Here is a 24,033-nt window from a genome sequence, read left to right on the forward strand (position 1 = left end):
CAAATGTAAAGCGCCCCAGTTCTTCTTAGCAAACCTAAGGATACTGAGGTCGAGAAGTTTATGAGTTCTGACTTGTTGGAGGTGGGTTTCCACCGGGGTTCAAGTTAGGTCGCGTTCAATTGACCGTATTCCGGAATAAGAATAAGCGGAATAGCTGTTAGATTTCTCTTTTTAAGTAAATTTGGAAGACATTTCTACAAACGTTTGCTGATAAACGATAATTTAAGAGCCTTTTTGTACTCCGGCAGGGTTTTCGGTAGCATTTTAATGTACCGGATCAGATTCAGCACGAAAGGCGCGAACGTTGAGTGCCGTAGGCATGAACTTCTAGGGGGATCCCAGGGCATGCCCTCTCCGGGGGCCTTTTTAAAATTGGACTCTCTAAAATTCAATTTCCCTACATTCCCTGGACTGGATTGGTTAACTGGGAAGGTCTTTTAAGGCATTAAAAAAAATTTTCACAAAACATGAAATATTTGATTTGGCAATTATAATTAACAGTTTGCGCGCAGTTGTCCGTTTTTTTTGGTAGATTCCAAAACGGATTCCAATCGGAAAGAGTGTGGGATAATCCTGGATATGACAGATGGTTTACCTATGGTAATCAAAATAGTTTTGGAGAGTCCAGTTGTTGCATGACTCATCAGGACAATCAGTTTCATTACTGAGGCTCTCTTAGTGATTTTCACACTGAAGAGAAATTATTATTTGGTGTGTGAACTACTGTGTGAACCGGGTGTGAACTACCGGACGTTACAGGTCAAACAATCGGAGGTTGCGTCCGGCGTCCGGCCTGAAACGAAACCCCTGCTCCAAAAACCTGTTATCGGGGATTTCTTGTCTTCATTGCATGTATTCTTTTTCCGGAATAGGGTCAATCGAACGCACCCTTAAACTCTTGTACGTTGAAATACAGAGGTGTTCTCAATCAGTTGCTTTTCCTACAGACTAAAATAAGAGATAATCCTTAAATTCGATCGGTGCTTACCATAAATAAACCCGTGCTTGATACGGCAATACAATATTGGGAATTTACATAGCTGAGACCGGCCTTCTAATGAATTCCCAGTGAACTCATAAAGTTCCCCAGCCTGCATGTATTCCCGCCCGTTGGTTAATGAAAAACAATGAAGTCTGCGAGCTCTTGTACTTTTAATAAGGAATGGCTAATGCAACACACACACCAAAAACTACAATAAGAGAATTTTAGATATTTAAGTTAATGCCAGAGATCATCACGGTATGATCTCTTAATGGTAAAGACTGTTTCTCTCCATCCATCTCAGCTCTCTTGCGCCAAGGTCCTGAAAAATGTAACACAAACAAACTTGTATACTTGCAGGGAACGAGCATATATATATATATAAGCAATTCAAAAACTCATTAATAATTGTTAGAGAATTCAAAAAGGTTGTTCCTTGATCCTGTTATATTGTATCAAACAAAAAAGTTTCGTTTTCAGGATCGGAAATTTATATTGAAACACAAGCTTTCGATTCCGTCTCAGAATCTTTGTCAAGTGGTGTTGGACGTTTTGTCACATGATTAAGGTGATAAAATATCACGTGACAAAACGTCCCGGTAGATTGGCAGGAGCTCGTATCCAACGTCGCGATTCAACGTCGGAGCCTGGCAATGAATTTCAATAGCCTCTCTAATTCTTCTTTTGAAAGTGTCGTTCTTCCTTACAACAACTGACGAGGAAGAAAGATCGAGCGCGTGCCTCGTGTTCCTTAGGTGGTCACCCACTGCAGTTGTCCTACACTACTTGACAAAGATTCCTAGACGGAATCGAAAGCTTGGGTTTCAATATAAATTTTCGATCCTGAAAACGAAACTTTTTTTGTTTTATTAATAATTCATAAGCTCATTGACCTATCAAATGGTCGATAAAACATCATGTGCAGTGGTTTTAAACCCCGGTAAAACCTCCTCCTTATTAGTATGCGGTGTTTAATGTTTTTCTTGTATGCTAATTTCCAACGTTTACAAAAGCATCATTGTTAATAACTCTCTTGACACACGCTTTTCCAGGAATGTTTTTGAAGCCGTTCAAAAAACTCGCAGCACGTGTTTTATCGGGGTCTAAAACCTCTCGGCTACACCTTGTAGTTTTAAATCCCGATAAAACACTGCTGCTCGTGTTTTAAAGTTTTACAAAAATTTCCTGCTATATATTATATGAAGTAACTGAGTAAGTTTATGGCTAATTATTTGTTATCATGATACAGTTCTATAGAATGCGTTTGTTGCAAAAGTTCGCCATCGTATCAACTTTGTTAGAGAACACATAGTCAACGGTAACAATTTACCATGGTCCACATCCTGCAACCGCAAACTTCATTTCCGACCCAAAATGTATGAAGGTTCTTCCAGTTCCCGTTAAATTCTAGAGACACATAATCTGTTCTGGCATTCGACGGCTATAGGCCAGGTGTGAAATTCTCAAATTTTCTTATCCTTCTTTTTTTTTTTTTTTTTTTTTTTTTTTTTTTTTTTTTTTACAGATTGCTGGTTGTTTTTAACTCAATGTGTTTCTTAATCTTGTAAAACGTTTAATATTTTGCTTTCAAACTTATCAAAATTTGAATTTTTGGTAATGAATTTTGTGCATGTAAAATAATCTTTTCGGTAGTTTGAGAAACACGCGCCAAGCCAGGCCCAGTGCTTCTAGGCAAACTATCTCCTTTAGCACATCTTCAAAAACTCGTTAATAATTCATAAGCCCACTGACCTATCAAATGATCGATAATACATCACGTGCAGTGACTTTATATCGATAAACCTCCTCCTTATTAGTATGCGGTGCTTTGACAGCTGATAAAACACTCCTCATTAGTAAGCGGTGTTTTTCTCGTATGCTAATTTCCAACGTTCACAAAAACATAATTGAAAGCTTTTCCAGAAATGTTCTTGAAGCCGTTCAAAAAACTCGCAACATGTATTTTATCCGGTCTAAAACCACTCGGCTGCGCCTCGTGGTTTTAAACCCGATAAAACTGACTCCTGCTCGTTTTTTAAACATTATTTGAAAAACTAGACGGTTTTCTTTAGGACAATGCTAGTTCAAACTTCGGAAACAATAGAAAACTAATCCTTTGTGTTTTCAAAGGGGCAAATATGTCGCTTAAAGTACAAAATAAAAGTCAGCTAACATTTTCGGAAGGTCTACGGCGGCTCAGAAATTCGGGGAGTAAGATCCGTTCTTGTGACTTGAATTTTCAGCTAAAGAATACGAATAGATCTGACTCCGTTAGCACAGGAAACAATATTTTAAATATTTCGCTCAATGCAAACATTCTCGTTGGGTGCGTGTCTCTTTCCTGCCAAATCACGAACGTCGATCATTCTCTAATCCCCACTGGTCGTCCATTATTGTCATCAATTCGAATATCCGAGTTTAAATTCAAAAAGTAAACAAACAAGCACCGGTTATTAGTTCAATATAACACAATTTCTTTAATCCGAAGCATTCTAGGTAGCTTAACCCTTCAACCCCCAATTTCCATGTTTATTCTCCCTGCAATCGAGTTCCCTCTCCAATCACGAGATGGATTTGTTTTAAGGTAGCCCTGCTGAAATCATCGGCCACACTTTGTAAATAGGCAACTTGTATGCCTCCCTGCCAGATGGGATTGTTACGAAATTTCTGAGTTTGTTATATTTGTTTTTACAAGGCCTCGATGAAAATTAATCAGTGTGATTCTGGCTACCCTGTTCAAATAACGTGTTTATTTATTAATTTAATTTATTTATTTATCGGGGTTTAAAGTATTAATCGCTTGTAAAATTTAGATTGTTATCATTTTTAAGTAGGCGTTAAAGGTTCCGTTGCCAGCTTTGGTTGGTAACCCAGTACTATTTTCGGCGGTTTTATTTCCAAGCCGTTTAACGAAGATTGGAGGTTAAGACCTCTTCCGGGATTGTTTAAATAATTTTTCAAGAATGCTACCGTTACCGAATAGTGCATTCCCGTAAGTTTACTTTGAAGAGGTACGTGATATCCTGGTCACGTTACGTTTTTCTGTTTCTTGAATTGGCATGTTTCTAAGCCATTAAGGAAACAAGCGACTGAGAAAAATAAAAGCACGGAATTTATACGCGGAATATATATTTGAATTGATACCAGACATGACAACCTTTGGATGGATTGCAAAACTTCAATTTGGTTTTCCGTGCGAGCGACAGAAATAGAATAATCCAATTTACATGAAAATGCGATCTAAGTATTATACCCTCACCCACGTTGCTCAAAAGCTAATAAAAAAAATAATCCGACATAACAAGGTGACAAAATTTTTCATCCCTACTATTTTGTTCCTGGGACCCGTTCCTCCCCCTCCCAATGCTTAACTACATATACATAGACGCAGTGTTGCCCAGAAGAGTATGGTTTCAGAGCTTTTTGACCAGGAATTGAGTGTGGTTTTGGTCCGGCGGAGAACTATCTTATACAACCTTAATTAGTATGTGCCTCCTAAAGTTGTTGTATGACTCTAGAGTCATTGTGTGTTTGTCTGAGAATTTACCGGTAGAGGTTTTAACCATTTTAGTATAAAGTCTGAAAATAGGTAAAGACTTTAAAAACAGGGTCTGAAAAATTTCACAGGTCAAGAGTGAGAATAGGCTAGAGCTGCTGGGTCTGAAAACGTGTTTTGAAAAATCACATATTATGGTTTGAAATAGGATCAGGGTTTGGATAACTAGCCGGCACAGTCTCTGAGAAAAACCCGCGGGGTCTTGTGCTACTTAAGCATGGCCTAATTGGTATTGTTTTTAAGACAACAATCAGAGCGTGTACATTGTATTCTAGTCTGAAATAAGACCAGCATTTGGAGAACCAAATAGAAGCGAACAATTTTCCTCGAGCTTCGATCTCGGAAATCTGTTCGCTTCTAGGAGCTGATAATGTCCGTGGACAAATATCAGTACACGTTTCGCAGTTCCGTATTTCCCAGTGTCAGTCGGTTGGGCCATATTGGGTCACGTGATGCATTTTGACCAATCACAGGAAGCGAAATGTTTGATCAGTTAAGACGATATTGTGCAGTTTTGAGTTGAGTATCCAGTGTAAATCGCGCGTCCCAATGAGTAGAAAAACCATATCCAATTGTTACTTGCTCGCGCGCGTTTTCCCGCGCTTGGCGCCGGTTACATACAATAACTTGGATTTCCAAGAAGTCCGTTGCGCTCTATGCGTATGTTGTGAGATTGGCCAGAGTTATTACTTTTGGTTTAACTAAACTCAAGAAAAGCGCTCTTTATTTATAGCTCAAGTAAGGTGTGATCAGCCGTGCAGAAATACGTATTCACTCTTTTCTGACGCAGTCGTTGCTTTCGAGGATCAATTCCTCAGAGGTTAAGGTTAATGCTTCAGTAAAATAAACTTTCCTACCTCTCTAGATATTACAGGCCTTCGACACGAGCTCCCTTTGTAACCTGTCGATGTCATCAAACTCCTTTTCAGAGATAATGTTATCGGCGCTTCCAGTGACAGTCTCCAAGTCCCTATTTTGAACATTTTCTCCGAAGCGAACTGCTAGCACCTTAACCTGTTGACCCTGCAATGGCTTAACGGCGCGGTGGAGCGGGATATATCCGGGATCCTTGGACTGTCGTCCGTCCGAGACAAGGACGAGGACCTATGAGAAGAAAAACAGTGTAAACTGAAAGATCAAATAAGACACATTTGGAACATGGCCCCACTAGCCTGTAGGGCCTTACTGAATAATATTATGGTGACGTGAGCTCCCTGGTAAAATAACATTAGGGCTACATGGCAAAAATTAAAAAAAAAAAAAAAAAAAAAAAAAAAATCGACTGTGTTTACCTCCTCTTCTCAAGTCGGATGAATGATAGTCTCACTGGGCTTTTACGTAGACCGTCCCTCATAATCCACCGTACCAAAAAAGATGCTCACCAAAATATAAATATACGAAGATCGTATATATACATCCGTCGAGTGTTCCTATTTCTTTTAATTTCGAACTCCAAAAAACGTGAATTTATATAATTGAAGGTGAGGAGAACCTAAAGCGAGCCGTGAGAGTACCCCACATTTGAAAGTTTACGACCAACGACCGAGTGACATTTCCTCCATATTACGATAACTATTTCATTGCGCATGCGTGAAAGTTTACGACAGATCGACCGAGTGACATTTACCCCACATTACGATAACTCGTTCATTGCGCATGCGTGCATTCACGAAAACGCAAAACTACACAATTTTACTGAGAAACTGAAAGCAGCGAGCGGCAAATATAGGGTAAACATTGTCATGTGCTCATATCTGCATTTTATCGTTTGCCATAAACGTATTTCTAAATCTCTCTAATTTTATCACAAAACAGTTCTAAACGATCATGATTTACCCCCATATGTGTTTACTCTAAAACCTACCCGAGGGACTCCTCTTCGTTTGTTAATGAAGAGATCCTTTGATGCCGCTTGCAAAGCGTGGTCTATTCTCGATCTTCCTCCCTGAAACGGTAGTTCGTCTACAATTGTCTGGAACCTGTCAAAAGTCATCCGCCTGAAGTCATCAAAATCGACGAATAGTTTCGGAGTGTCACTGAAGCTTATCAGACCCAACCTGGTCTCTGGCGAGGAATCGGCGAGGCGCCTGGACACGAGCTTCACGAAATTCTTCTCTCTGGAAAAGTTGTCCAGTCCCACGCTCCCAGAAGCATCTACTACAAATCCCACATCTAGGATCCCTTTACAAGGAGCTGCTATGGTGAGATCTGTCGGGAACAAGTGCGTAAAAACAATTATGATGGACAATGCCACCCACCCTCACATACCCTCACATTAGACTTGATTAAACGACTCAAATCGTTTAAGAAATTGAATCTATAAGTCAACGTCAAGATCTGTTTTTAAAGTCAATGAGCTCTTTCACTTGTTTGGTTTGCTAAGTCAGTCAGTCAGTCAGTCAGTCAGTCGTCATTCATTCATTCGTTCATTCATTCGTTAGTTCGTTCGTTCGCTCGTTCAGTCAGTCAGTCAGTCAGTCATCCAGCCAGCAAGCCAATCAGTCAGTCCGTCAGTCAGTCAGTCAGTCAGTCAGTCAGTCAGTCAGTCAGTCAGTCAGTCAATCAGCCAGTCAGTCAGTCAGTCAGTCAGTCAGCCCGTCAGTCGCTCAGTGAGTTAGTGAGTCACACAGGCAATAAGCGCTTTCGTTCGTCGTCGCCATTGGTTTGTTGTTCGTTTGTCCGCCCGCTCGCTCGTCCAGACAATCAGTAAGTTGGCGAGTCAGCGAGTCAGTCAGTTACTCAGATATTCAGTCAACCAGCTAGTTCCAAGACCAATGACTTCACTTCTCATTCAGTTGCATCTAAAAGCAGTAGAACGTATAAGTATAATTGAAGTCTCGTACCTATAAGGTCCGAAATAGACCCAACATGTCGCAGCAACTCGGCATAATCCGATACAGTAAATATGTGTTCAGAATTCTGCACCATAGCCTCAAGTTCTTGCCGGTTAAGCCTGTTTCCAATCCCCACTACATATACAGTAACTCCAAGCGCGTGAAGAGGGCGGACAGCATCACGCAATAAGGTTTGTCCATTTGATAAATATTGCAAACCGTCCACAAATACGACCACAAACTTTGGTATGGCTTCAGGCGACGTTTTGAGAGTTTCTCCAGCTAATGTCAATGCCTTACAAAAAACAAATAATAATATAATAAATGGTCACAAATAAGAGGAGAAACGGTAAAAGAAAGTTTGTACGCTCTCTTCCAATTCGACCTGGAAACAGTGGATAGAAGAGCCACTCCGTGGAATCCACTGAAATTCCCATTTCAATTTTTTTATTATTATTTTTAGGACGTTTTAGGGGCGAGGATTTAATTTAGTTTTCAGTTGCAAAACTTGACGAAAGAATTTAATACCATTTAATAAATATCTAATCTCTTCAATCTTAAATTTCTAATACCGTGTAATTTTAAGGATTTAAATTCCAGAGGATGGGCTCTCTACGTGACACTCTTCGAGGCACGTTTAATCTTTTAAAAATACACATGACCATTAGATATTGTAAAAAAGATAACAATTTGTTCAAAGCACTTAAAAAAATATTTGAACCACGCCCACCAGAAGAGAAATTTTGTCCCCCGCCCTAGCAGTCATAATTAACAATTACCTGTATTCCATGAGCACGCGTTGGATATGATAATCAACTTCACGCCCATATTCAGGGCCGTAGCCAGACTTCAGAACGAGACGAGGCAAGTTTCGAGCGCCGAAGGCGCGAGCCGCTACGGGCGTCTGGGGGCATGCCCCCCAGAAAATTTTGAAATCTAGAGGCTCAGAAATGCTCTTGTAAGCATTTTCCGCGGCATTTTTCTTCAGAAAACTCAATCTTGGGCAAGTGTAGAAGTTCACTTTTTTATTGCTTAGCGATGCTGGTGCCAAGTTAATGACCATCTGCATTTTAAAGCATTGAAATGTTATATCACGTATTATAACAATAAAATGAATCCACGAGAGTACCCAACGTTTATGGATTTTATACTTTAGATAATTAGGAGAAGTCTTATCAATTATCTGTTTCGATACACTCTTGCTTATGTTCTTCAACTTTGATACAGCCATGTCATAATATTGCCATCTCTTATACTTGTAGGACTAAGAAGTCAATATCTTTAACGATAAAGAGTAGTAAACTTCTCCCTTAACAGTAAGAAAAGTGAAAGTTTTTTGCCCGCCGTTTTTTCTTTACTGAAAGCTAAGGCAATCCGTCTGTGGCCAGAGAGACAACATCACCTCAATGGTAGACAGTATGGATGTTCTAGATGCAAACCTGTGCGAGCTCCGTCAAGAGTTTTGAAATGCCTCTCTCACGCCAACCAAATGCAAACGGCTCTTTTAAGGGCCATTATAAATGAGAAAGGATTGATCAACAAATCTTTTAAAGCCTATTCTTTTACATTTTCTTTTCGCTCAAACGTTCAATACATGTATTAAAGTGTTTGCAATAAATCGATTGCCAGCACTGCAAACGACATTTTGTTCTTTTACGACAGTTGCATAAGTAAAGAATGCTCCCACACCGACTCTCAGCCATGGCAGATAAGATACGGGAATAATGGTGACCTTTGATGTCACGCGGCCTATCACGGTTATGTCACGATACGTCTTCTTAATGGCCTCTGTAACCGTAAATCATTTGAAAAACCGCTACTCATAGTTCACATGAAACGATTTAACCTCCCTAAAATGCTTTTCCCCTCAATTCATCCACCTTATATTAGCTGGTTTTATCTTAACCAATCCATTTTTTTTATAGGGATTATTTTCTCAATTAAAAGTTTCTTCCAAAAAGAGAAAAAGGCCAAAATCAAGACGAGGCAACTGCCTCGTCTTGCCTCATGCTAGCTACGGCCCTGCATATCCAACAAGCGTAAGTGAGATCTTACTGATTTTGCTTTGCAAGAATAACCAGAAGACGATTTAATGGTCTCTGTTTCTTGGATATCGTATAATGGCTCATATACCGTGGCCGCTGAGCCAATCAAATCCCTGGAATTGCATTTTACAATGATCTAGTTTTAATTTTTTACCTTATGAAGTTCACGTTCTCCTCCTTGCCGTGAGAGACCATCAAGTAAAGCGTAAAACTCGGGCAATGTGTTGTCTTCATTTAATCCTATACTCAGTTGCGGTCGAGTGTGGTACAAAATGACTCCAGCACGAGTCCCATTGGCGGACACATCAAGACGCTTAGCAATGGACTTGATGAAGGCGATCTGCGCTGCGAACTCACTGGGACTACGATATCCTGAGGAGTCCACAAGGAACAGGCCATGTCGTTCCTTGTATTGGGGTTTGCCTCCAACTTAATGAAAAAACAAGAAATGTCATGACAAGAGAACTCGAAAGCAAACTCAAGTGTAAGTGTGCCATATTGCAATCAAATTAAAAACCAATCGAGGGGCAACTTGTAATAAACATGCTTAAGATCTAAAACGAGAATCACGAAAATTATACCGCACAAATCAATCAACCGAGGAGAAATGTGAGGGGGTTGTTGATTTGCATGACACAACTTAACAGTAGAGTAGTGACAGAAGAGAAGCTGATGAAACCTAATGTTTTCGACTGATCGAAATACTTGACTTTTCACAACACCTCGAAAATAACAACCATGATATTTAAGTCACTTACCAGAAATTATTCGTTCATAGACCACAGGAACTTGCCTAACCAACACGTCAAACGTCCTCGAGTGAAACAAGTCGTCAGGCCTTGACGTAATTTTACCAAGCTCCTCCATATCGACATTCTCGCCAGCGCCAATGACATTAACTTTCACACCGATTTCATGAAGAGGTTTGGCGGCTGCACCGAGTGATTCGTCACCAAGGGGTTGCTTTCCGTCCGTTACCACTAACAAAAACTTGGCAGCGTCTGGTCTGCTTTTAGATAAGACTCGTGCAGCAAAGAGTAACGCCGTATCCAGGCGCTTTTGTCCTCCTATGTAAGGAACGACGTCAACCGCTCTCAATAACGTCTCCATGTTTGTGTAGTCTTCAAAGCGAATACTAGGAGGAGCTGGAGTGCTACCGAACGATACAACGCTGACACGTGACTTGTCGGCGGAGATGTCGAGCATGCGCGCGAACGCTTTGATGAAGTCGAGTTCTCTCTGGAACTTCTCCTTGCTGATGGTTTGAGAAGAGTCGACCAGGAAAAGAAAGTCTCCTTTGAAATCTCTTGGCAGAGGCGCACCTGCGTAAAATTGGTAAAAACACGAAAAGTAGCAATTAAATAACAGTAAAACATCAACTTCAACAATAACAACAACAATAACAACAACAATATCAAATAAATAAACAATGAATAAACAACTGAAAAGAAAAAGATAAAATTAGCACATATTTTCCCAATTTATTAACGAAGCAACCACCTAACAAACTGACAATGTAAAGAAACAAGCGGAGTAAGAATATAAGCAATAAAAACGACCAATTGAACAAAAGCCAAAGAAAAACAGATAAAATAAAAAAGTCTGCGGAGTTACAGTAAAAAAACGCAACCCTTTTCCAGCTACAAACATGAAACTTTCTCTCATGTGATCGAAGTCTGAAAACATTTATCAGTGGGAAGGCTATTAATCTTGACCATGAGGATTACAAACGGGTTTCTAAATCTATGGGAATCCTCTTACCAGCTAGAGACGCCATGTAAACAACAAACAAAGGAGCTTGAATCTGCAATTCAGTAGGAAGAAGCCTAAACACATCTCCATCTCGCTCTGCCATGGAACGCAATTCTCTGTCGTCAGTTTGAGAACCGATGCCCACCACAATCACACGCGCCTTGGAGTCAAATAATGGCTGGACGGCCCTGTCAAGCGGTGTAGAAACGGGTGTAACCACTTGACGGCCAGTTGTCAGTACAATGACATAGGTAGGGACATTTGGGCGTGCAGTCTCTCGCACTTTGGTGGCTTCTTTGAGGGCAGCGTCAAGACGTCTTCCACCGGGGAACGATCGAACGTTCTCAATGCCCGTCACTAAATCGGGGAGGTTGTCAAAGGTGTTTAAGTTGATGACAGAACTTGCCAATGAGCTGTATCTTATGGCAGCTGCTCGGGTTTTGTTCGGCGCTATCGGGAATTGTCCGACGACTGATTTGATGAAGTCTTTTTGCTGTTTGAAAACAGTCGGTGTGACGTCATCGGACGAGTCCAGTAGGAAGATTAGGTCTGCCCTGGGAATAAGCGCGGTCAATTTTCCTAGAAGGAAATAAGTGTCGTTGCAAGTGTATGATTAGAAAAGATTATACAGTGTACACACCGTAGAATATTTGACTCTGTAATGATTCTGTAATGAGAAGCAAAACTTCTTCGTAATTTTTGGGCGAAACAACGGGATATTTACAGTTTGTGATCTTCAAATATCATTGCTGTCATTAAACCGACAATGCAAAGCCTCTCAATTGTAACCATTTCAAAAAATTCAGAATTTACTTGTCTATTCTGGCCAAAAAAGTCGGATGGTACACGGGGCATTTATTGTACAAGTCATTCAAACTGAATTGAACTTGTATCGGATGGTTACCGGGATAGGTCTTTTGCTACTCCACCCATACGTCAGTGAGACTAGTCACTAGTCACCAAGGAAAATTGTTCAAAAAAGTCAGCTACTTGACGACGGTGCCTCGTTTTGCTACTGCGCATACGTTCTGCGCATCGCGAGATGGTCCGAGAAACGCTGATTTGCTAAGGACGGTGCCTACTAATTCACCGGTATTTTTGTGCGTTTATGACTACAGAGGAAAAGAGGATCTTAGCAAGGGCTATTGAATCCACAAAAAGTTTTGGGGCAATCACGTATTTTTTTTAGAGATAATAAAGCTTCAATGCCTTGCATTGTTATACATTTCAAGCTTTTTCAAATTATTATTGCTCGATTGTTCCTGAACAAAACGCAAGTACCTCCAGTCTTCTTTTTGGATTTCATTCGCCCTTGCTAAGATCTGCTTTTCCCGCATTGTCATAAAGCGCGCAAAATTACTTTTGTATTAGGAGGTAACACAGAATTGCCAGCTTAAACCCTCTCGCCGGCAACAAACACAAAAGAACATGAAAAAGATAAAATAGAAAGAAAGAAAGGAAGAATTGAACCCTTACCTTCATTAGCATCCACCCTCAGTTGCCTTGCCAACACATGCACGTTGATGACAACTTCGTCCGGCGATGGGATGATTTCGACATCTTGCGGATTCTTGGTGATGAGGTTAAGATCGCGGATGTCGGGCTGCTTCCCAATGCCAATTACAAGTATATTAGCGTTAGCATCTCGTAAAGGTTGCGAGGCCCTGTCTAGTTGAGTCATACCAACGACCTGAGCCTGCCGTCCGGTGGTTATCAGGACAACAATCTTGGCAGCTGACGGTCTCGATTGTAATAGTTGTTGCACCGCTGCAGCAAGGGCTTTATCGATGCGTCTTATTCCTTTTGAAAGAGACCCAAAATTCACTTTCAGGATCTAAATTATTTAAAGCATCACAAGCTTTCGATTCTTTCGCAGAATCTTTTTCAAATAAGTGAAATGGTAATTTATGTGACGTGACTGCAGGTGGTGGGTCACGTGACAAATGTCCAAAAAGACCACTGGTAGTTGGTAACGGCTGTCTCGATTGAAAGTGGAGTCCTGGCACTGTATCTCAATGGCCACTTTGATCCTTCTTCCCAGGATGCCAGTTTCCCTCGCGATGATTTTTGTTGAAGACATGTTCAGGGGTTTTCCAAACTTTAAATGACAGGAAAAGGGAAGTTTACTCGTTACCTTCCAACTCCCTGACACCGTTACACAACCAGTTCCCTTTACTTTACATTAAAACTGGGGTCTCATTACTCATAGCATCTGACTTACCTAGATAGAAATCCTTAGCTGTTCTTGAGTTCAAAAATCAAATCAAATCAAATCTTCAATCAAATTTCCATAATTTTACATAAGGTCTATTTACCACTAAAAGAACCGGATATCATTTGGTTGGTATGTATCTTAGGAATCACCACATACCTCTTAGATACGTTGCCCTATCTACTGTAGCTTCAAATCGTTGGGGTGTAGTGTAAGAACTTAGATCTGATAACACGTCCGTTGATGAGCTGTACAATATCAGACTTGCGCGGAAGTTGTCTGTTGAAGCAGCGAGGTGTTTCATCATTGATTTAATGAGGACCTTCTGGCTTTGGAAATACTTTGAGTTCTCAGCAGTGGAGGCATCCATCAAAAACACAACGTCAGCATTCAGGCGCTTGCGACTGGCGACACCTAGCATTAAAAAATGAAACAATCTTTGTTAAAAACAAGACTTACAAACAAATGATAATACAACGAGATCTTTCTCTTCAATCTTCGAGGCAATGGCAGACTAATGAGTGACTTTCTTTGGTAACTGACTACAACATTTATCTGTTTAAACTCCGACCAGTGCGGCGAACTTGTATGCAATAGTTGCAAGGCCAAATTCCTCCCACCCCCCCCCCCTCCCAAAAGAATAATTTTCTTTGAGAATGAGACTACAAACAAAGACAAACGCTGGCAGTCGAATGATCTAGCTACTGAGCTACAAGCTTGTTGCAAACCACAAAAAGTTTCCCTGTGACATACTGAAAACTTCTGAATGTCAGCCCCTTCGAAATAAACCCCCTCCCCTCCCACAAAAAGCGGAACAGAGACAAATATTCATTCGACAACAAGGCCTCCCGTGAATAGACCAATGGATTGGGGTCTGTAGTAGACTGTCAGCTCAGTTTTAAAGCTGTTTTTATTACCAGGTTCAACCATTTCAAAATGCCAAAGAAAAAAATAACTTGTAAGTAAACACCTCTTAACCTTCCCGCCAAAGTCCTCCCTGAATGCTGTACAAATACGAGCTCAGTGCTTATATTATGAAGTTTACGCTATGTTCTACATACTATCGTAATCGGTAATCTAAGAACCTGATGGCTGCAAACAGGAAGATAGTAAACTTTGAGCTCCCTCAGGTTAAAAAAAATTGAAAAGTTGTAATCTTGTACTGTTACCTTCTTCGATTCCTCGTACCACTTTAGACAGGGCGTTGTTCAGCACGTCAAATGAAGTCACTCGTGACACATGCTTACTGTCCTCCACCAAAACCTCAAAGTACTTCGGATCGAGATCATTAGCGATGGACACAACGTACAATATGGCACCAAGTGAGTGAAGCTTTCCTGCCGATTGCGCCAGGGAGGGCGCATCCACAGGCTGACGACCAGAGGTTAATAATACTACGATTTTAGGAATGGTCGGGCGTGATTTTTCCAGAGCACCAACCGCTGCTTCCAAGGCCTCGTCTATTCTGCGAGCACCACCTAGGTAAGCTATGCCGTCCACTAACCTTTCAAAGGCAGCCAGGTCTCCGTAACTATCGAAATCAATGCTAAGTTTTGAGTAGGATCCGTAGGCAATCACAGCAGCGTAAGATTTACCAGGGGATACATTTACACGTTTGGCCAGAAACTTCACGAATGATTTTTCTTTGCTAAAGTTGATGGAGTTAACGCCACTAGATGCATCCACAAGGAACACAATGTCTACGATGTTTTCTGGTCGTAGGGCAACTGAAAACAAACATGAAAACGTAAGTTTTTGTGAATGCACAGCCCCAGCGAAATCTTTGAAGGAGTTTTAGTTCGAGTTTGACCTTAAGTTTGCGGTGACATTTTCTTCCTCTTCAAAGGTAATCAGCCTAAGCCCTCATATCAAAATACATTTCCTCCTTAATGCACTCCATATGATTCTCATGGTACAAGTTGGGAGAATTCACTTATCTTTTTTGATCATTTGCTTTATTCTCATAATATGAAAGCTTGATAAAGTAGTGATATTGTAAGGAGAAATTAAATGTTGGTGACTGTTGAGACTTAAAAAGGTTAAAGGTTAAACCATATCTGCTTGGACTGTCTTCTCATTATTAGAAAAATTGCTAAAAGTTCATTATAATTTGTTCTTCCGTAGAGAAATCACCTACGATATTTCTCCCGGCGTTCTGAGAGCAATTTCGTATTTAAGAAACTGTATTGTGTCAAGTGTTTGGGCAATGTTGACCACAATACAGTAAAATCATCGTGACACTGACTCTTTAGTTGTCCCGAGACCAAAAAGGAAAACGAACTGTGGTTTCTCACCTGCATTCCCGCTTATATGACTTGCTACTTGTTTAGTCTGAGAGACCAGATCTTTAAATGAAACAACAGTAATAACATCCTTTGGTGACGCAACGAAAGGTCTCAGCTCCTGGACATCTGGACGCTTCCCAATGGCGATAACAAACGTTTTGGCGCCAGATTGACGAAGAGGCTCCACGGCATCGTCTAGCGTCCCTCCACTACTAGCTTGTTTTCCTCCAGTGAGGAAGATCACAACTTTTGAAGATGTTGTCCCTGCCTCATTCAATACTCGCGCTACCATTTTAAAGGCTTTGTCAATCCTTCTGTCACCACCAATATATGATGCGCTGTCAACGGATTTTTCGAAATCTTCAAGGCTCTGTAGACCGGTAAATCTGGAAACAAGCGAGGCGCTATCTCCAAATGTGATTAATGCTGCTCGGGAGCTGTCCGATGACATGTTGAGGCTTCGAAGAAGCGATTTGATGAAGTCTTTTTCGCTCTTGTAGTCGTCTTGGCTGACTTCATATGAAGAGTCGATTACAAACAGAACATCAGCTTCCATTTCAGGTTGTTCATCGTGATCTATAGTACCGAAAAGAGGGGAAATTATAAAAAGACCAGGCTTGTTAGTTTGAGCACTCAAACAAACAACAAATAACCCCCCCAAAAACATAAACAAAAGAAAACAAAAACAAAAACCAAAAAAACAACAACAACAACAACAACAACAACAATGTTATTAGGTGATCGTAGGAATTTAGAGATTTAAAAGCAGCTGTAGTAGAACTTGTCTTTTCAATTTCCTAAAAATTTGTACAACACGAGGACAAAAGATCTCATGTCATGAGAGGAACAGAAAAATTACCGGCAGTGGGAGAGGGGATGGGGAAGGGGGGGGGGGGGGGGGCTTAAAGAACCCTCACCTGAGGGACCCAACGTGATGTACGTAGCTATCAAGTTCACATAAGGAACAAGGTCATTCGCCCCTGGCACTGGGTGAATGTCTTGTTGTTGGCGAACAATCGGAAGAAGCTCTTGCACATCGTAAAGACTTCCAAATGCCATGACGATAACCTTTGCTCCCATTTCCCTTAGCCTTTGCACCGATCTTCCTAGAGAGTTAGGCCCTGCTTCTTGAGAGTTACGACCTCCAGTTAACAGGATTACTGTTTTCCGCGAGTCTGGCTTCCTTGAAGACAGCATTGTAGAGGCCGCTTCAAGCACTCTATCCATCCTTCGTGCTCCACCCTGGTAAACACTGGAATCTACTGCAGAGTAGAACTCTGGCAAGGAACTGTAACTACCGAAGCGCACTACTGGAGTATGCCTGAAAACCAACATCAGAAAAACTTAACCCTTAGAACGCCAACCCAGGTATAACCCAAGTGACTGGCAACCGTCTTGGATTTTTCGTAAAAAATATTTTTTGATAATAAGTATCGTTAACTTATAATTTAAAAACATTTAACTAGCTTTATACTCAGTGGTTTGCTATGACTAGGGAGGAGCACTGCTTCTTGGCGATATCTGGTGTCACTTGCCCTCGCTTGGTGCTAGTAGATGAATTGAGGAGGAACTAGAGAGGTGAGATCGGACATCAGCATATAGAAGGTGCCTCGGGTTGTATTATTCTCTTCACAATTTGGACGGCTAGTGTCACCTATTTTTAGCGCCACCTTGACTGAATGGCAAAAAATATATTTGTTTTGATGGAAACGTTAAAATAATTCCAGTACAGATTTTTTAACAATTACTCTACTAGTGCTCAGAAACTAATATTAGTTACTTTTGCTGCAGATGGCTAGAATGGAAAAGGATTGCATTTTGAAGAAATCGCTAAAAAGTGATTATATTTTTTCCTCTTCTGAAAAATAACTTATTTTTTTCCTCCTGCTGCTCTAAGAGCAATTTCGTGTTCAAGAAAAAGTTCTTTGTCACTGCTCTTGGAGGTAGTGCCCGTGTTTCAACTTCCGGTACTCAATTTTTCTACAGGTACCGGCAAAAAGTCAAATTCATATAACCCCAGTACTCCAAGAGATCCTGAGTGCAACCAATCCCTAGAGATCCAAAGGACAAGTATGTGGCAGCCATGCTGGATGACAGAACCTTTTGTTTTGTCATCCAACGTGGCTGCCATGCCATGGTCTTTTTGGATATCCAGGGATTGGTTGCAAACCACCTATTTTCACTTGTGAACTGTGATTTAGCGTGTCAACAGCATCAAAACACTGCTGAATGTTCGCTATCTATTAATAAAGGACAAAATCATTTTTACCTGTTTCCGTATGCGACAACGGCCGCATTGAAAATGGATAGTGAGACGCTTAGTTCCCTAGCTAAAGTCTTCACAAAGAGGATTTCGCGAGTAAAGTCCAACCGAGTCACATCTAATGATGAGTCCATCAAAAACACAAAGTCGTTTCCAGGCCCAGGTCTTGGATTTTCTAAATAAGAAAATGAGAACAGATTAAAAACATTTTTGTAATGATTTCCACGTGCAGTGAGGCGCGACCCTTTTCCATTTTTTTCTAAAGACATAAAACTATACCGCTAATAGCAAACGCATTCCTTTCCCTAAACGTTGTTACTACGATTTTATACGGCTAACTTGTATCTGAGATAAATAAGGGAAGTTCAATTTGAGGAGAAAAACAAGAAGTAAAAAGGCAAAGAAAGATTCAACCAACAATAACAACAACGACAACGGCAACGACAACAACAACAACAACAACAACAACAACAACAACAACAACAGCAACTAATAAACACATTACTTCTTGATATTCACTGACACGTAGGAAAGGAATCACTTGTAGATCTTGTGTTTGGGTAATATTAGCCAAATGGAAACTTCGGCTTAGTTTATTAAAAAATCCCCTATTTATGTACGTATATACCTTTCCTAATATGTTCTATAATACGTGGAACTTCACTTTGCATGACATCAAAAAGAACGCGGAACAGGTCTTCTCCCTTGGAGACTAATTGCCGAAGCTCTCTCGTGCTTGGCTCGCTACCAATCGCTATTACATATGTGTCTGTGCCCATGTCTCTTAGCGGCTGAATAGCCACATCAAATGGTGTTACGTCAGATTCCTGCGCCTGACGTCCTGAGGTCAGCAGCACAAGAATCTTGGAAGAGGAAGGATCAGTTTGTTTAAAGATACCAGCGGCTTCATCAAGAGCACGGTCGATTCGTCTACTACCTAAATAAAAGGAAATGAATGAATGAATGACTGTCTAATATGCTAAGCACACTAAGTCTTAACCAGTCTATATGATTCTCAAGTTTTTTTTTTAAAGAATAGCCTTTGGAACATCATCAGATCGTCTTGGCCACCGTATATAATTTTATAAATGTAATATTAAATAAACTTTAAGTTAGATGGTATTCTCCATACCTCTGCCGAGCCTGGTGAGAACTCGTTCCAGTATTTGGGTGACAAATGTGCAGTGACTTGTAATTGCAAAGAAATGTGGCAAGTAAATAACAGTTATTCACCGACTAAGAGGTGGATAGTGATGGATATTTACCGAGCCACGAAGCCTTGCGATAAATATCTACCAATATTCACCGACGCTGAGCTGAATAATTATTTTATTATATACCAAATCAGTAGACAGCCAGCGTCAATTACACATTTTTGTTTTTGAAAAACTGGCGTAAAAACTAGAACAATTCCCCGACTTGAATAATAAATGCTATCCGGAGTTTGAGTTGCCAATCAGAGCGTGCGGAAACAACATCCATCGGTATTGTATCTAATGACACGAACACGAAACGAAAAGTGTCCGAGTTCCTAGAGGTGACTCCAGGGCTGAAAGCTTCAAGACGAGATAAAAATTGCTCCAGCAAACTTTTGGTTTCTTGTTCCACAGAAAAATAATTTTAACGAAGGCAACCCTTTCCTTTACAAACCCTGAATTGGCGAGAAGCTCTAGGAGCACGGCTCAAGTAACATCGTAAAAGTTCTTCTTCTCCCCCGCGTCCCCCGTGAGGGAGGGCTCATTTAATTTTAGACCCCTTCAAGATCAAGGATACAACGAGGTGACTGAAACTTAAATTACGTTGATGGCTATGATTTTTGGCAAGCTGACTATATCAGGCCGCCTTGGTTTTCAAATGCCATCCTTTTCTTTTGGGTTTCAAACTTTCCATCCTGTAGCATAACGGCTTTATATAACGAGGGAGACACTTCACTGATAGGGGAACCGGAAAATTACAAAAGTCACTGACATCCAATCGGAGGGCCTTGTTAGAGAGGGGATGGAGGAATAGGGGTGGGGGGAGGTCTAAAAGAACTTTCACCGTGTCATTATACAGAAGTTACTGTAGACGAATTAAAAACCTTTAGAGGGAATCATCCTGTCCACGCCACTTTCAAAATCTCGTAGAGTGGAGTAACCATCAAATTGAACACTAGTAAAAGGAAAGCTTCCATAGTTTACGACAGCCGCTTTGGTTTTATCTGTGCTCCCAACATTTAGGTATCTTGCTAAGGTCTTGATGAAGTCCTTTTCTTTTTTAAACTGTTCTGGTCTAACGGCGGATGAAGAATCCAAGAGGAAGATGATGTATTCGTCTTGTAATGGCGGAGGTGCTGGTAATGAGCCAAGGAAAACATTCAGTACATTTTCTAAAATGTTAACTGCTTATTGAACACTGGAATGGTATAAGCCAGGGAACAAATCAAGGACGGTTCTTCCTATTACAGAAGTATTTCTGAGCCTTTTATGACTGTGTGGAAAAAGAAGATCCTAGCAAGAACTATTGGAATCCAAAACGAAATTGGGGACACCGCGCAGTTTTTGGAGATAATCAGGCAACAATGATTCTAAAATGCTATAAAATACATAATATAAACAGCAGTATAAACTGAAGCTTAATGTTTTCTAAAAAAAAGTGTTGTTAGCCCTAATTTTCTTTTTTCTTTTAACTCTGGCTAAGGTCTGCTTTTCCCACATGATCATAAACCACGTAAAAATATCTTTGTTTTACTAGGCACCGTCCTTAAGAAACCCCAATTTCTCAGGCCATCCCGAAATGCTTAGAACGTATCCGCATTAGTAATGGAGCGTTTTCATTCACGTGACTACTGGCCATATTGGTTTACTGAAACAAAACAAAGTGTTTGCATAAAAATAGAGTTCAATTCCAAGAGGTTTAGTTTAGGACACCAACATGAACATGGCCGCCATTTCTTTGTTTTGGGACACCAACATGGCCGTTGTGACGTCATGTGAAAACACTCTATAGGAGGCACCGTCCTGAGAGGAAGAAGAATTAAGATTTTATACAGTTGAATCGTACTAAGTCTGTAAGAAAGCCAGCAGCCTTCTTATGAATGGTCAAGCGTTAGGATTTCAATCACAGAGGCATAGTAAACCCAGACACTATGCGAGAGTCCTGGTGAGTAGTTTTCCTTTGAACAGTCGCATCATAGGATTTTATTCCTATACTTACAGGGATAACGAGGAACACCACAAGAAAGTGCTTACGAATAACTTTCATTCGAATGGGTAAACTTTGGGAATTCGTTCCCAGAGTGAAAGTTCCACAGGAACGATTTACATGACCTCTTTTCCTCAATGGCCACCCCTTCGAGAGAACCACTCGTGCGAAACCACTTCTAAAAGAGGAATCTAGGGTTGACCTTGGGAGGAAAGGTAAAAACAAAATGCTTACTTGTTCTCCTTGCAACCACAGCGGCTGTCGACCGCACTTCAGATAACAGTTCTTCATATGAAGGAATCTTAAAGATATCTTGTGGGTCCTCCACAGCTGTTGTTAATGTGTCGAAATCATGGTCATCGCCTATGGCAACGATGAAAGGCAGAGCACCAACTTCCAGTAGCCGTTGCTTTATTTTATCCAGGGGTTGTTCGTCGACACCTGGGGTCTGTCTTCCTCCGGTAAGCAATATAACCTAGAAGATAATATTCCCTTCATATAAATAGAGCACTGCATCGGTATCGCAGAGGTCACGGGTTACAATTAAGTTCAAGCCAGGCTTTCTTTTCGCAGCTGCTGATACAGCTGTTTCGACAAAGGTTGTCCAAAAAAGCGTAAAAGCGTTCGCGACAATGCCGTAAGGTAGCCTGGGAAATACCCAAAAAATCTCAATAAAAACTCAGAATCCCTAATGCCTCGACCTTACAATGAAGACTTGAGATGGTGGGCAATATGGATTCTGAGCTTTTATTGAAATTTATTGTGCATTTCCCAGACTACCTTTAGGCATTGTCGCGTACGATTTTACGCAACCTTTGTCGAAACAGCTGTATATGAAATCCATATATCACACTTCTATCTCTTCAGCTCTACGGGTATATTACGAATTCACAAAATGACCAGATCCCAATTGGTTTGTTAGCTCAGACGGTCTCTCATTTATTAATAAATTGTGTTTAATTAAGTAATCAAGTAATTCGCCTACTTTCGGATTGTTTTACTAAGCTTTGTCATTGATACAAAAAGTGACTCTTTGAAACAGTTAAGTCACACCTTCTCTTTAGGTGGCTAGTTTTCAGAGCCCAGAAAAAATTGTCATTACATTGCCTATTCACAAAAGCTCCGCTAAACGTCCACCCTTATTGAACGGCGGCGACCAACTTCGTGCCGTCCTGGTAAGGAATTCCCTCTGTTTTTTCCTTCTATTAAGCACACGGCAAGAGGTGAGAACGAAAAATAAGCCAAATGTGAAACAAAGACAAGTCAGTGAGTGGCGTTTTTCCTTTACGTTGACAACAGAAGATGTTGAATACTATTTCTTTGACGTGTATTTCCGTTCGATTTCGTTTACGGGGTTTCTTGTGCTAAAACGTTCTGCTAACACTAGCGATGATCCAACAGCGGTTAAAACAGCTGCTGAGGTATTCGATAGAGCAAGTATTACGCTAGCTTATAGTGGTTCCACCCCGCTGTATGTCACAAAGGTGGGAAAAACATTGCCTAAAGAACTTCTTTCAACGACAAAGTCCGCGCAGATGATTGTATATAATGTTTGAACTTGTTGTTATTGTTGGTACCGTTATAGCGGGTAATTCAAGTAATATCTCTAAGGGAAACTCTTTTGCCATAGTTTATAGTGATTTACTGTGAGCTATCTCGAACTCCCATTTTCTCAAAGGAATCTGTGTTTTCCGTGGGTTTCATCTACGGACTCAGTACATGAGCAGAGGTTTGGAATGAAGGCATACACACCTATACGTAGTCTGCAATATTGGTAGTATAGTAAGATGATATAGTTAAAACTTGTATCATTAGTACAGTCGGCCTTTTTTATACACTGTACCTCCTAATACAGAGGTATTTGAAGCAAGCCTGCCTTTAAATACATAACGATGTATGGGATTGTTTTCCAAATTGAAGCTTAATTATCTCTTAAAAATACGTATAGTTACGTCCAATTATCGTTTGGAATCTCAATAGCCCTTGCTAAGGTCTTCTTTTCCCGCATAGTCATAAACTGCGCAAAACACCTTTGAATTTATCGGTACCATCCTTAAAGGGGCAGTGTCACCTATTTTTTGTGTCACTTTGAATAGCCACAAAATATATTTGAATCGATGGAATCGTCAAAATAATGGTTCCTTTTTGTTAACAATAACACTACTAATGCACAGAAACTACTATTAGTTATGTTTGGCTGCGCATGGCTTGGATGGAAATGGATTGCAACTTGACAAAAATCTCCAATTTATAGTTTGTTTTTTCTCAGAGAAAGCCCCTAATATTTTTTCCTAGTGCTGTAATAGCAGTTTCATGTTAGAAAATGGTTTTTTGTCAAATATTAAGCAGTTTTGACCAAAATACAGTAAAATCACCTTGAAAGTGTCCTTTTAAGAAATCAGAATTTCTCGGAGCATACCGAGATGCGTAGAACGTGCGCAGTAGCACTGAAAAGGAGGCACCAGCCGTGAAAAAAGGGAATAAACTTTACCTTTCTCTGAACACCAGGCCTGGCTGCCTCAAACAAATCAACTGCGTCTTCCAATGCACGATCCATTCTCCTTTCACCTTTGTAAAATGATATGGCATCCAAGATGCGCTCGAAATCTTGAACTGTACTGTAATTGCCCAGTGGTATCAGTGTGAACGGGTAGGTACTGTATGTTACAAGAGCGGCTCTTGATTTTTCAGGAGCAACGTTTAGCGACCTGGCCAACAGTTTGACAAATGTTTTTTGTTTGTCAAAGTTATCTCTTCCAACAGTTGTTGACGCATCCAAAACAAACACAACGTCTGCTGTGATATTTTGCACGGGTGATGCTAAATGTAACAAAAAGAAAATAAGTAGAATTAGATATAAACAATGTTGTTTTTCATCAGGTAATCAGTCATCAGTAATGTGTTAATGACAAGGATAATAC

The 24,033-nt window shown here is 40.5% G+C and overlaps 1 protein-coding gene across 1 annotated transcript in view; it reads right to left on the bottom strand.

The window, feature by feature from the left end:
- Positions 1–1,135: 1,135 nt before the first annotated feature.
- Positions 1,136–24,033, bottom strand: part of LOC146455507 (uncharacterized) — a 64,625-nt gene continuing 41,727 nt past the window's right edge. The window contains exons 29-45 of the mRNA XM_085094191.1: positions 23,604–23,932; positions 21,347–21,587; positions 20,010–20,261; positions 18,558–18,866; positions 17,936–18,104; positions 16,584–16,987; positions 15,676–16,242; positions 14,551–15,108; positions 13,541–13,795; positions 12,646–12,969; positions 11,179–11,748; positions 10,176–10,739; positions 9,572–9,846; positions 7,382–7,667; positions 6,403–6,746; positions 5,396–5,642; positions 1,136–1,304 (exon numbers count right to left, since the gene is read on the bottom strand). Of these exons, the coding sequence (XP_084950317.1) occupies positions 5,400–5,642; positions 6,403–6,746; positions 7,382–7,667; positions 9,572–9,846; positions 10,176–10,739; positions 11,179–11,748; positions 12,646–12,969; positions 13,541–13,795; positions 14,551–15,108; positions 15,676–16,242; positions 16,584–16,987; positions 17,936–18,104; positions 18,558–18,866; positions 20,010–20,261; positions 21,347–21,587; positions 23,604–23,932 (5,690 nt within the window). The 3' untranslated portion in view covers positions 1,136–1,304; positions 5,396–5,399. The remainder of the gene's footprint in view (positions 1,305–5,395; positions 5,643–6,402; positions 6,747–7,381; positions 7,668–9,571; positions 9,847–10,175; positions 10,740–11,178; positions 11,749–12,645; positions 12,970–13,540; positions 13,796–14,550; positions 15,109–15,675; positions 16,243–16,583; positions 16,988–17,935; positions 18,105–18,557; positions 18,867–20,009; positions 20,262–21,346; positions 21,588–23,603; positions 23,933–24,033) is intronic.

Source organism: Pavona decussata, unplaced genomic scaffold (assembly GCF_977016875.1).
Source record: "Pavona decussata unplaced genomic scaffold, jaPavDecu1.1 SCAFFOLD_273, whole genome shotgun sequence".
In the NCBI taxonomy this organism is placed as follows: domain Eukaryota; kingdom Metazoa; phylum Cnidaria; class Anthozoa; order Scleractinia; family Agariciidae; genus Pavona; species Pavona decussata.